General features: G+C 35.2%; 1 protein-coding gene across 9 annotated transcripts in view; it reads right to left on the reverse strand.

The window, feature by feature from the left end:
- The window catches only part of MAP3K7 (mitogen-activated protein kinase kinase kinase 7), an 85,910-nt gene that overhangs the window by 34,333 nt on the left and 36,936 nt on the right, over positions 1-14,641 (reverse strand). For 6 of the 9 annotated variants that reach the window (XR_006298996.1, XR_006298992.1, XR_006298995.1 and 3 more), the window contains exons 7-12: positions 14,055-14,183; positions 12,146-12,276; positions 10,252-10,333; positions 7,573-7,703; positions 6,814-6,943; positions 3,805-3,885 (exon numbers count right to left, since the gene is read on the reverse strand). Coding sequence is in view for 2 of the 9 variants with exons in the window: in XM_043591947.1 (XP_043447882.1) it covers positions 3,805-3,885; positions 6,814-6,943; positions 7,573-7,703; positions 10,252-10,333; positions 12,146-12,276; positions 14,055-14,183 (684 nt within the window). In the remaining 7 variants the exon portion in view is untranslated. The remainder of the gene's footprint in view (positions 1-3,804; positions 3,886-6,813; positions 6,944-7,572; positions 7,704-10,251; positions 10,334-12,145; positions 12,277-14,054; positions 14,184-14,641) is intronic. The other 3 variants (XR_006298998.1, XR_006298997.1, XM_043591950.1) reach the window with 1 other exon arrangement.

Below are 14,641 nucleotides of genomic sequence, written 5' to 3' on the forward strand. Positions count from 1 at the left end.
TATATGTATGGATTTGTTAGTACCTTTTTCAGTGGCTTTCAAAATGCATCATCACAGGTGATTTCCTGAAGTGTTCTAACTACTCACACAAGGACTCCAGAATAGTTCATCTTTTTTGATTACCAAAGCTAGAGCCACAAACAAAATTTACATAACTATCAGAGTCTCCTACTCCATGCTTTATTTTTTTTAAATTTTTTAAAATGTTTATTCATTTTTTGATAGAGACACAGAGCACGTGGGGAAAGGGCAGAGAGAAGGGGAGACACAGAATCTGAAGCAGGCTCTAGGCCAGGAAGAGGTATAGAAAATTGTGTAGCTTGATCCATAGGAACTCGTGAGGTATTAAAGGTCCATTTCTGCATGACCTGAGTGACTACTAAATTAATAAATGCTAGCCATAGGTTGCTTGCTCCTCCTCATTTGAATGATGGCAAGTATAAAATAGTGCTGAAGAGCAAGCAAACATGATTTGAATTTGTTTACCTGTGACCAGATTAGGGGTTTTAGTCACTCTAAAGATGTATTTAAAAAAAAATTCTTTAGAGTAACAGTGTGTATTTTACAATTTTAAAAACTTGGTAACTTTTAAAAAAAATTCAAGAAGCAATATACACTTTAAAAAGATAGATTTGTATATTACCAATAAGTACACATAAAAATTTTTGTGATGCTTAGATGAACACTCTTACTAAAAGAGGCAGTTCAGGAATGCCTAGATAGCTCAGTCAGTTAAGCACTCGACTCTTGATTTTGGCTTGGGTCATGATCTCATGTTTTGTGGGATCCAGCACGGAGCCTGCTTAGGATCCTCCCTCTCTCTCTGCTCCTCCCTGCTCATGTACTTTCTCTTGCTCTTTCTCTCTCTCAAAATTATAAACTTAAAAAAAAAAATCAGAATTAGAAAAAGAGGCAGTTTATTCCAAGAAGTACATCAGACTCAGTATACTGCACCTGGCCAAAGGAAAGTTATTATTCAAACTACTTATTCATAACAGATAAGATAAAAAAAAATCTATATTAAAAAAATGCTTACAACTGGGATCCAGTGCTAATGAATACCAGATTGGGTATATCAAGAGGCACTGTAATACCACAAAGAACTTGTGGGAAACTGACTTCGAGGAAAAAAAATTCTAGAAGGTACTAAGAAATTTTGGGAATTAGTAATGCCCTCCTTTATAGTTAAAATGGCCATGTAAGACATTTGAAATATTCCCAAAGCATGGGTTATATTTTCATATTTAATTCAATTTAAAAATAAACCTAAGAACACATTAATGTTTTGCTTTTATGTCCAACTGTAGTAATTCCAGTGCTTATATTCTTTCATTAAAGAAAGCAAAGCTGATTAAGTTAATATTTGGATATCTGGGGGGGGGGGAATCAACAAGAATATTTAATAAAATGTATTAATGAATACCATTTCTATTTGAACAGCATTGTTGCTCTGACAAATTAAGAGCAGAATTAAAGTTTCCTGACTCCATAAGGACTCAGTTACCATAAAAGAGGGTCTGCTGGCCAAAGAGCTCTCTTTAATGTGAACACTAAAGAGGAGCAAGGCAGAATTGCTCTATCTTCTCTGACTCAAACAGAAGAGGAGAAAATTGATGTGATTTGGTGTCAGATCTAAGTTGGGACCCTAGCTATGTGTTTCTGGGAAAACCACACAAAATCTATTTGATCAAAGTTCCTCATTTGTAAAATGGCTGTAATTTTATCTGGTAATCCAGTTATAAGACAGCTATGGACATCAATTAAGATGATGTACTTTATTTAAACTACTTTAGAGTCACATAGAGCATCTATGTGAAACCAGTTTCTCAGCCCTGCCACTGTTGACATTTTAGCTGGATAATTCTTGGTTTGTGGAAGATTGGTACATTGCAGGATGTTTAGCAGCATCCTGGGCTCCTGCCTACTATATGCCCCCTGCCACTTGTGACAACCAAAAATGTTTCCAGATGTTGCCAAATATCCTGTAAGGAGCAAATTCATTCTGGTTGAGAACCACTGAGACTATTCTTTCTCTTCATTCTCCCTCATTATTGTGTACAGTACTGGCTACATCATTCATTATGTGTGTATTTGTTAATGCTTATTCGTTAAGACATGGATTAAGATTATATTGCCATTTACCTAACTTCTCCTGATTCACTCAAACATTAATGATAATCACAGTTTAAAAGTTTAAATGTTGCCACTTTTTTAGTCAAAATATTATTCCCTTAAACATAGCACCTTTTGGTATGGAGGTAAAATGACTGCAAGTTCTGCAAGCAGGCCATGACTCAATAAGTAAAATTACTATGTGAGAAGTGGGTTAACTCCTCTCTGAACAGCAATAGTGGTATTATAAAATAAATCACTTTGAAAAAATAAACATTAATTACTCTAATATAGTTTTATACAGACCAAATGCCAGGATCCTAAGAATTGTGTAATTTCTGTATTATACATATTTATAATTTATACACATTTTATATGTATCCTAGTTCCCAGCCATGGGAGGTCAATAATAGTTTGTTCAGTTAATAGGCACATATTTATTAAACGCAATGTGTGAGGCATCGTGCCAGATAACTCTGATACAATCAATAATAAGTAACAAAGGCATGGTGTCTATTCTGTTTTCATCTTACTATGGGACAAAAAGACCTCTAGATATTCAACTACAATGCTATGCTAGAAATACAATCACAAGCAATACACACTGCTGAAGAATTCACCAAAATCACATCCATGAATGTGTGTAGGGAAAACTGTGTTTCTTTTTGGGAAGAGGTGGAGGAAAACCTAAAGCAGAGGAATAAATAAAAGATATATATTATTTTAAGTTTATATATTTATTCTGGGGGGGGGGGGGGGAGCAAGGGCATGTACACATGTGGTGGGGAGGGGCAAAGAGAGAAGGAGAGAGAATCAGCACAGAGCCTGATGTGCAACTCGATCTCATGAAACCTGCACTGAGATCAAGAGATGGATGCTTGCCTGACTAAGCAACCCAGGTGCCCGAATACAGGATCACTTTGGTGACATACATTAACCGATATATGCCATTTAAATTTCTATCAAAAATGGTGATTTAGATTCATCTATGAAATTATCACCATGAGAAGAAATAAAAGCAATTTACCAATTTTAAGACACTGAAGTACCATGTGTGACTTAGGTATAAAAACATGTAATTTGCAAAAAGATTCTCCTAATAACACATAAGAATCAGAATTGACCACGATTCTTTGTCAAGACACCATGCAAAACAGCAAATCTCATTTAATTTTACTCTGTTTCTATTTTCTATGTTAAGGCAACATGGTATTTAGCAATTCTCTTTTCTCAACTTCGTATTTCACTTGCTACCAACAGAAAGAGGCTTGGATAGGAAGCCTCAAGAGAGTCCAAAAAGGAGAAACCAAGGAAGGAAAAGAGCCCAGGACATCAAATATTTTTAAATAGTTGTTTCCTCTTTCTGGTGAGAGAAAACAACGTCTTGGTTCAGCTCACGTGCTCATTTAAAAGCAGGGAGGACGATGGTAGAATTCTGGGCTAGCATTCTCCTTTGTGTGAAAAGGTTTATTTTGCCTTCTATTTTACTCTCATTTTTGGAGATTTAAGGTATCCTGTCAAGCCCGCTTCATTGTATATAAATGTATAGTTTTCAATCTGTCTCCCTAGTTACTGTATGCAGGTGTCTATTTTCATGTCCTATAAAGATTGGAGCAAGAAGCATTTTATAAGTACCAGGGATCATTATTCCGGTCCCACAGCTATTAGACCAACTCAGGTGGTCTTTGATACCTGATATGACGATCTCAGGGACATCCAGAATGTTGCCAAATGAAGCAGTTTTACGGTGGCCCCGTTTAGGCTTGGAATAGGCTGCAAAAACATATATATACAGTATACATGCAAACAACCACAAACAGTAACACAGAAAATGATTAACTATAAAAACAGAATAATTTTCAAATAGCTATGTTAATAATACTTCATGCAGAATGGCATGCAGGACTGTCTAACTTTTCATCCATGCTTGGAAAAGGCGTGATTTAGGAGAAAACTATCAATAAAGACGTGTCACATACTGGTTTTAATTAGGAGAAAAAAAAAAAAGGACAGAGACAAACAAAGCTGCAGGATAATGAGGAAGCAAAATTTCAAACATGTTCATAGAAACAATCTACCTAAGTGAAATCACTGATAAGCAATGGGGAGCTAGGATGAAAGTGGGAAGGGAGAGAGGAGTTAAAAAGAAATAAGCTGCCATATTTTTTTAATTACACAAACACAGGAATATATATTCCAGATAGACGTTTCTTGAAGTGTGCTATAAAGTAAAATTCGGTGATTAAATAGTAATTATTGAATCAAAGAATGAAATGTATATGCTTTTATAAATATAAATATTTACACATACTTCTATTAAACTGAATGTTACACATACTTCTATTAAACTGAATGTTTACTGTAGTTTTCAAAGTTCAAGGTGCATTCCCATTACATGTGAACAGTGTTAGAAGCTGGAGAATTCGAATCTTTCAAAGTAAGACAATTCATTAAAAAAAATCTGAATTGTATGAATTCAATGGATGTTCAACAGCATCTATTCTACATTTAGAGAGTGAGATAATCTAAATGTGTGTGGTTGTTTTTTAACTAGTGAAATATCACTTCTGTAAAGAATAATAATAAATCAGTACCTGACTAGAAAACTGACACTAGCAAAGATACAAAACTATAATAATGCCACTTATTTTAAGGCCATTATCTTAATAATGCCACTAGCCATCATTACTTAGCTGATCTAACTTGAATGACATCCCTGAAGGGAAAAAGGTTCCCCAAGAGTGAAGGTATGTCACTGTGTGCGCTATTCACCTGACACTACACTGAGAAGCCCTCACTTGACAGAAAAACACTTATGACGCAGGGACCAGGAAGGCTTGTTAGTGGCTAGTGAGCTCCATTCAACTTGATTATTTATGAAGATTCATCCATGTGGCAGAGACTGCAAGTCCCCTTCCAATCTCTGTCTTTCCCATCTTTCTTAGCAACAGAACTCTGACTTTATTCAAGGCAGCAATGTTCCCAGATAAAAGATCACAGATCCTTCTTTCCCGTGCAGCCATCTGTAGCCATCTGACCATATTATGATGGCCAAAGGCATATATGGAAGTTGTTAGGGGGAACTTCTGATAAAGATCTTTGAAAGAGCTTGGGCATATACCCTTTGGCATTCCCCTAATTCTCCTTTCTTGCTGCCCTGACTGTGGATGTGATGACTAGAATTGTAATAGTTATTCAGCAACACAAAGTCTTTGAGGAGACAAGTCACGCAATATGGCTTGTGGCACAGAGACAGAGAAATTCAGCTGCCTAATGATCACGGAGCCTACCTTCAAATTTCTTTATTTAAAAAAAAAAAAAAAGCTTAGGTGTTAAAGACATAGCTATTTTGAATATTCTGCTATATCTAACTGATTCTAATGCTGATACAGTCAGTGATCATAATTAGATGAAGACAAGTACAGTATGACATTCCTCTGGAAAACTTCTTTCTGAAAAAAGCTCCACACAAAATGAGAATATTCCATTTAGAAAAAAAAAAAATGAGAAAAATACCTAAAAAACAAAACAAAACAAAAAACACACGAACCTGGTTAGCTAAGTTAAAGAATATATACGCTAATATACATGAGAATACACATGTATACACATATATGGCTTAAAAGACCAGAGATAAATATATAAAATTGTTAAATGCTTCTCTCTGAGTGGGACAATTATAGAAAATTGTGGGTTTTTTGTTGTTTGTTTACATTTCCACATTTTCCACAAAAGAAATGTATTTACTTTTATAATTAGCTCCCCTCTACTCCTGGAAGAATTGGAAAGAAAACAAATTAAACCAGTATTAGGACCCTTGAACAACATGAGTTTCAACTGCATGTATCCAATTACATGTGATTAAAGAAAAGATACAGTATAGTACTATAAATGTATTTCCCTTATAATATTCTTAATAACACTTTCTTTCTCTAGCTTATTTTAAGAATACAGTATATAATACATATAACATGCAAAATATGTGTTCAGCAATTGTTTGTATTATTGTAAGGCTTCAGGTCAATGGTAGGTTATTAATGGTTAAGTTCTGGGGTAGTCAAAAGTTACATGTGGATTTTTGACTGCATGGCGGGTTAATGTCCCTAACCTCTACAATGTTCAAGAGTCAACTGTAACTGTTTTTGTGCTGACCAGTACCTCTGTAATTAATCATTTTAAGAAGTGAAAAAATGGAATTCAAATGCTAACTTTTCCAAGATTGAATGAAATTACCGTGATCTTTTATATTACACTTATCTATTTTTGCTACCAGAAGGAGAAGGAGCAGACAGTAAAGCCAAACCACACTTGGATCTATAGTATATTTTTCTGCTAATTTCAAAACAAAATATTTGCCATTATGTGAAGTTAGCACAAATTCTAGTAGAATCACTCAAAATCCTCTGAAACATACTAGTTTTGGCAAAATTTCAATTTCCCACTTAAATGTTTAGCTCATGTTTGAGTTGAATTACATTTGATAAAAATATAATTTATGATCCAAATAATTTTACAAGTCATACCTGCCTTATTTGGAACTGGAGAAAAACATAAATTACTGTTAGTAGCTTAGAAAGTCTACTGTAAGCCCACTTCCTGCTTTAAAAAAATTCATAACACAAAAAACCCCTGACATCGCCATAGGTGAAACAACTGAAACTACTCTTTCCACTCCTCTGCAGATTTTTACTTCCTTTTTACCTGTTGTCGCAGCAATCCTGGCTTCTATTTCAGACATGTCAGCACTCATCCTCTTGCCCTCAGAGGTGGGGGGCAAGCTCTCCACGCTGCTCCCACGGGAAGCTCCCAGGCTTAAACGTCCCGATTCACTCTGTTAAAATTACAGGTCAATTTGAATTATTGAAATTCTTTAAATTTAAAAATCCTGGGCAACCTAGGAGGAGGAAGATATCAACTGAGATTCTTAGAGATTCTGTGCTGTTCTGAAGGAAAAAGGAGGTTCTAAGGGAGAGCAAGCTACAAACACTGCCTTTAGGAAACGGCAGTCACTAGAGTTGGAAGTTAAATGCTACGATTCTTCTTTAACCTAAATGTATCATGTAAGATGAATAAAATCACTACTTAACATACTTTTAAACCAGTAACAGCAAAAACATAATAAATCTGAACAGTATGAAATGACAGACTGAGGATAAACTCCTTTAACTGAGTAGTAGAACCAAGAAATAATCATCTTACATATTTAACCATTAAAGTTAGGGAACATCACAGGGAGGGAGTTGCGCTGTTGGCAAAGGCAGCCATAATCAGAAGACAAAACAATTTCATCGGTAATAAACAGTAGGAGAATCTCATTTTATGTCTCTATTCTTATCTGCTTCAAGAATAAGACTCAGCACTTGTATAATGGAAGATGCCAAATAATTAATTTTAGTTAGCATAAAGTTATGACTACTAGTAAGGTCATCACACAATTTTACTTTTAGTAACAAAACAAACCTGTTGCTTTGCCTGATTTTTCAACAATTTTGATTCTAAGCGTTTAATAGTATCATTTGTTGCAGGAATTTGCTCCATATTAGTGTCACTTTTATTACTGGTATTTGTAGAAGCGATGTCCATGAATGAGCCTAGGAAAGCAGAAACATTTATGACTACAGGTTGGAATAATACAGATGCTTTATTCAATAATATGTAACGTAAATTATTTTCTAAACTAACAAGACATGAATATGAACAAAATAAGACTTTTCAAGTCAATAAAGATATCCAAACAAATCCATTTTAAATGGAATTTTAAGGATAGCACAGAAAGGGAACCAAAATGCTTATTAGTCTTCTAATAGTACAAGGATGACTTTAAGGTTCTTAGCCTGAGCTGGTAAATCAGAGTGGCTATTAATCAAGATGGTGAAGATGATGGGAGAAGTAAGTTTGAAGGGACTATCAGAAGTTTAACTTGGAAAACATAAGTTTGATTTCCTATCAGGTATCAAGCAAGTAGGTGGATATAGGAGTACAAAGGTCAGGTCTGGGATGGAGCAAAATACCAGCAAATAGATGGTATATAAAACCACGATACTGGATGAGATCATGAAGGAGATGAGTGTAGAGAAATAAGCGAAAGGCTCAATGACTGAGCCCTAGGAATACTGACATGTGTAGGTTAGGAAGATAAAAAAATAACCAGCCTAGGAAACCATCAGAAAAAGTGGCCAGAGACGGAAGATGAAATCCAGGCTACTATGGTATCCTGAAGATCAACTGAAGAACATGCTATAGAAGGAGAGAGTAATGAACTGTGTCAAATGTTACTGAAAGTCAAAAGAGAAGAGAACTAAAAATCATTCATTTTGATTTAGTTATGTGGAGACAACTGGTGACCTTGACAAGAGCAATTCTGGAGTAGCGGTATAATAAAAGCCTGAATGGACTGGGCACAGGAAAGAATGGGAAGAGGTAACAGAATGTAAGTACAGACTATACATGCCTTGGGAATGATTCCAGTAGAAAGACTAACACTGATGAGGCAAGAGACTGAGGGAAGAACAACTGGGAAGAGCAGATGGGATATAGTGCACAAGCAGACACGCCTGCCTTTGGTGAGAGCATGGAGAGCTTAGCCATTTTAACAGAAGAGAATGGAGAGCAGAAGGGCCCAGATACAGGTAGGTGGGCAGATGTAGCGGGGCAGCTTCTGAAAGCTATCTTTTCTGATTACTCCAATTTTCTCAAAGAAATAACAAATGGGATCAGCTAAAAGTGTGTAGTGAAGAGATGTTTGAAGTTTGAGGAGAGAGGCTAAAGTATACAATTAAGTCATCTAAGAGAGAGGAGATAGACTAAAATATGGCACAACTATCCAACGTCACTAAATCACTAAGGCATTTGAAGACCTTAAACATGAGTTGTCTCCAGACACATTCAGCTGCACTGCTATAGACAAGGGGACACTGAGTGTCAGACTTAACAAATTAAGTTTAGCCAAACAAGCTTAAGATAAGAAATTATAATAACCAGCTGGAATTAAGTGAAGGGAGGATGAAAGGAAGGACCTAAGAGAACTGTGGCTCAGTAAACAGAAAAATCAAAGGACTGAAGGTCACAGCACTTAAACAGAGAGAGGGTTTGGAAGCAGTGGTAGAAACACATGATGGAATTTTAGAGAAGTGCATTTAAGAATTCAGTGCAACTCAAAAGATTTTCGGTAAAAATGGAATTTGGGAACTATTAAACCAGATTAAAATAAATGCAATTATTTAGATCAGTAAAAATATTTGTCGGTAAAAATACAATTTTAAGTACAGGATAAATATTGTATATATACACACACAAGCCCTTTTAATTAAATTAACAATGAATGCTTAAAATGCCATATAATTTGAGAGGCACAATTTTTCTTTTTTGTTTTTTTTCTTTTTTCTTTTTTTTTTTCAACGTTTATTTATTTTTGGGACAGAGAGAGACAGAGCATGAACGGGGGAGGGGCAGAGAGAGAGGGAGACACAGAATCGGAAACAGGCTCCAGGCTCTGAGCCATCAGCCCAGAGACCGACGCGGGGCTCGAACTCACGGACCGCGAGATCGTGACCTGGCTGAAGTCGGACGCTTAACCGACTGCGCCACCCAGGCGCCCCTAGAGGCACAATTTTTCTAAGAGAGTTATTTCTATGGTCTTTTTTGATGATCACAAACTTCAATCCCACTACTACTTGATATTTAGAAAAGTAAGGAACTTTGAACTAAAAATAAGAGTTCTTAAATAAGAGTTTCTATAGACTCTTCTACAAAGACCAAAAAGTAGGGTGTTCATGATGAAGAAATACGTTGTTTTTTATATTTACAATAATTTCTAATATTCTTTGATGTAGCAGTATCAGTGTAAAAATGATTTTTATTTTTCAAATAAAGAATGACATTCCCAGCAATACAATATCCCATCTTTTTATATATAACTATGCAAGAATTCTAAGACTTGGAAGCAAGTCTTTAGTAACTCTTTAATCTCGGTACCTTCATGAAGAATGATGCACCAGGAAACTCAAATTGCAGTCAATCATATGAAATGAAGAAATTAAAATGCAAATAGAGACATCATTCATTGCCTCTTGATTATAATTTCATGGGAACAGAGACACAAAAAAATTAGGTTATTACTCTTCCAATCTATCCATTTACCTGTACTGGTGGCAGAATTGCTCTGTCCTTCATCTGAGTACTGACAAGGATACTGTAATGGCTCATCTGCTCCTGGAAAGTACTACGTATGAAAAAGTAAATTACAATTTAAAATTTCTTTAATACAAATTAAATCCTGTAAGAATTAACTTGCAGAGTACACATTAATTATTTCTTTTTTCTGGGATTTGAAAGTAGGAAAGTGCTGCTTTATTTTCTGTAAGGCATACACTGAATTTACAGATACCTAAACTCAGTATGTTCCTTAAGTTTTTGATTTTACAAAGATGATGATAATGTGCTACTCTTTTGACTTTCCACTATGATCAATGCCATATATCTACTTAAGTATCTATTTTACATAGAGCCTAGATAGTTTTGAAGAAAACAGCATACATTTCTGTAAAGGAACACAGGAAATAGTATGACTCCTCACAATGATATAAAACGTACTTACGTTCTCATAGTAGTGATATAAACTTCCGAACTGCTGAAATTATTGTTAGTCTGGCAACTGAGCCTGTTATGTCATAGAATAATTGTTAGAACTAATATTTTGAATATCAGAGATAGATTATGGCTGTTTCTCTATAAACTGGAGATGTAATATTGGAAATTTTTGCTGGATAAATATTAGAACTTAGGGGAAAAAAGGAAGGTTTTCTTTTCAAATCAGACAAAGCAAATATAAGTACAACTATAATTTGAACAATTTATGTATCCCAATGTTTTCAAGTATCTGACTATGGCGACCAAGTTGTTTTATTATGACCATATCTTTAGGGCCTGATGTATAGCTGGTATCCACATATGACGGGAAGTTTTAATCAGAGTACTTCATGCTTGGTTTCAATAGAATAAACAGATCTTTGGCCATTTAGGAAGTATATATTTAAGGAGTTTGAAGGGTTCTTCTAGTGAGCAAATTGTTCCGAAATTCAGGGACTTTTCATAAGTATGTGAACTTTTTTTTTTTTTTTTCCAACGTTTATTTATTTTTGGGACAGAGAGAGACAGAGCATGAACGGGGGAGGGGCAGAGAGAGAGGGAGACACAGAATCGGAAACAGGCTCCAGGCTCTGAGCCATCAGCCTAGAGCCTGACGCGGGGCTCGAACTCCCGGACCGCGAGATCGTGACCTGGCTGAAGTCGGACGCTAAACCGACTGCGCCACCCAGGCGCCCCAGTATGTGAACTTTTAAAAGTCAAAGTAGCGCTTGATCGATTTTGCTAGTGCACCAAAAACCAGAGTCCTAAAATTATTCAAATAATTCTAAAAGTGTTTGTTTATAGACTAAGACATTTTGATGATCATTTAACAGGGTTCTTCTAAATTTAAAAATTCCAAAAATCCTAGAAGTTTAACTTTTTAATGGCAAATGAAAAGCTAAAAATATGCAATGAAAAACCAGAAGGTAAAAATCATTTAAATAAAGGTGTCTGGGAATGCAACCATTCTATTGCCCTGCAGATAAATGATTGTTTGAAGAAGGTCTGCACTCAAGAAAATTTAAAATTTAGTTTGGCAAGTATTAGAGTCAGAATATACCTAAGTCCTGTAAAGACATTTAATTCAGCTTCCCTCACATTACAGATGAGGCAACAGGCCCCCAAAACAAACACATTTGTCCACTAAGTTACACAGGAGGAAAAACCAAGTCCAGAAACCTAGTCTAGCTATCTTTCCAGTATAAAGAACTAGACTTTTTTTCTTTTCCAAAATAACATTTCTTCCTTTGATTATAGGAGTGATAAGTACCCATTCTAACTTGGACAACACAGAAAAGTATAAAGCAGAAAAAAGCAATAATGTCTCTTTACTTCAAAATCCCATTCAAACTCAGTATATATCAAATTCCCCTAAATCCAAAGCCCCTCAAGAGAAGGATTATACCCGCATCAAGTGAGTCATTATTTTCACAATCTCCTCCATTGAAGGGCGCTGAGAAGGATCTTTAGACCAACAACGAGTCATCAGGCTCTCAATGGGCTTAGGTAAATTTTTGATCAGTGGTGGTCGAGTACCTATAATTGAAAATTAGAGGGGGGGGGGAAAGAATGTATTTACCCAAAGAATGGTGTAAGCTTTTTATATGTATTTCCAATACAGTAGTTATTTTATAGTTCTTGTAATTTAAGATTTATTTTGGAATAATAAAAGTACATTTTTTTTGGTCTATTAGGTTAACATATTTTCATAAAGGGGAAGCTATACTTTTTGCAAAGTTAAATTAAAATTTTTATATGCATTATGGTTAAGAGTGAGACTGAGAAATAATATTTCATTTGTTCTAATATTGTTCTTTTAACAAATAATAATGGCTTAGTGTTTTATTAAGAAAATAAAATGGTGGCTTGAGGTAATCTTCCTTGAACTGTATTTTCAGATTTACTGTAAAAATTTCAAATGTGTTTGAAAAATCTTCCATAGCAGAAAAGTCACATCACTGTGGTATCATACTCACTGACCTCCAAATGACTCTTTTGTTGGTGGCAGACATTTTTTGGCTGCTGTGAATCTGTCATTTCACAAGCTGAAAACTATCAACTTTTACGTAATTACCAAGACTGTAATATTATTAGTGAGGTCCCTATCTTAAAGAAAGCCTCAAATATAATGAAGTTTTTGTAATTTCACCAACAAGTTAGTTCTTTTATTCCTTACTTCACTGTCAATTATTTACTGACAACTGACAGAGAAAACATGAAACACTGTCTTGTCAGTGCTCTAGTACTCTCTACAATGACATTAAAGGTAGTAAAATGAAAGGTAGTACAGGAAACTGGTAAAAACACTTAAGATTACTCAGATGATGGCACTGTTTGACAAGTCTATTAATGACCTAATTAGGCAGATATTTGTATGATTTGTGGAATAGTGTATTAAAATGCCAATAAAACTAAAATGCCATAATCAGAATGATTACAGCCAAATGATAAATTAGAGAGTGATGTAAAAATTAGGAAGGTTAAACAAGGTTTCCCTTCATGAAGAGTTTATTTATATTCCAAATAAAATGTGAAGTAACTAGATTATGAAGAACATGTATTTTAACATCATAAGTGGTTAGAAACATAACTACAGGTCTAAAAGGAGCGGGAGGGATGCAAAGAAAGAGTTCATATATCAATATAATTTAAAAATATGGGCACCGACAGTCACAGAGATCTGGATATGAATCCCAGCAATACCACTTACTAATCTAGTGACCTTGGGCAACTTCCTTTTCCTGTTTAGGTCTCAGTTTCCCAACCTATAAAACTGTAAAATGAGGAATAGTACTCCCTTCATAAGGATGGATGAGGAGATAAAAAGAAAGAGTATGTGAGGAACTCTGTTTTGTCTTTACGAATAGCTTAAGTAACAACTCTTATTATTATTCTTTGCTTCCTCAAGAGAAAAGGTTATACCTCCCTCAAATACCTTGATCATGAGAAGAGATTTTACTTATTTATTTAATTTTTAAATTTTATTTTCTCCACAGAGTCCAACCCAATGCTTTTCTATCCCCTGGAGAAAGCCATCCTAGGTAGCTGGCTCTGGCTGTACTGATGGCCTTTCCCAAATCAGCAGAATCAGCAGACCTCCTCAGCCTTATTCTAAGGATAGGATCAGTCTCGGCACTGCCCTGACTGATTTGGGGGGTATGGGGAGGAGTGCAGGAGACTGATGGCAGCAAAGTATTCTGGCAACAAAGAACTGGACGTTTTAATGTTAGGGATAAATGATTTTCTTTGAGTAGACACAATTTTCCAGACAGAAAATATGCAAAATAATTAAAGAAAAATTTCTTTTTACGAACCATTATGAACAGCCCACATGATACGGAAAGCTGGGCCACCAATCTCATCAAAGGGTTTCCGACGTGTTATTACTTCCCAAAGGATAATACCCCAGCTGAAGACGTCACATTTTTCACTGTAATTGCTACCTAGAAAAAAAGGTGGTATAATTTCAAGACTTTTTTCCACATGACTTACAGAAACAACTGTTTTCATAAATTTTAAGAGTGAGCACTGTGTACAGGAGGATGCTGCATGTAGAGCTGAGAAATTACTCTTTGTGAAATACCTTAAGACTCTGCAACAAATACATTTATTTAATGAATTGAGTGTTAATGCACTAAAAAAAATCACCTTAGAAAGTTGGTCATTTTCTACCTTTTCATTCCGAGGCATAGGACCTTTCTTCTATTTATTTAGACTTATATTTTCCCTGGGACACAGTATGAAACATTTGTACATTACTTTCTGTAATTTTTTAATCTTAAATTTTCTTCTCCCATTCATTCTTTTGATGGATAGAACTACCCTACTAGCAAAGCAGAAGAAATTTCTAATTTAGTGATAAGATTTTCTTTTCAATATCTGGCAAGATAAAATTTAATTT

The sequence above is a fragment of the Prionailurus bengalensis genome, chromosome B2 (genome assembly GCF_016509475.1).
Source record: "Prionailurus bengalensis isolate Pbe53 chromosome B2, Fcat_Pben_1.1_paternal_pri, whole genome shotgun sequence".
NCBI classification, from domain to species: domain Eukaryota; kingdom Metazoa; phylum Chordata; class Mammalia; order Carnivora; family Felidae; genus Prionailurus; species Prionailurus bengalensis.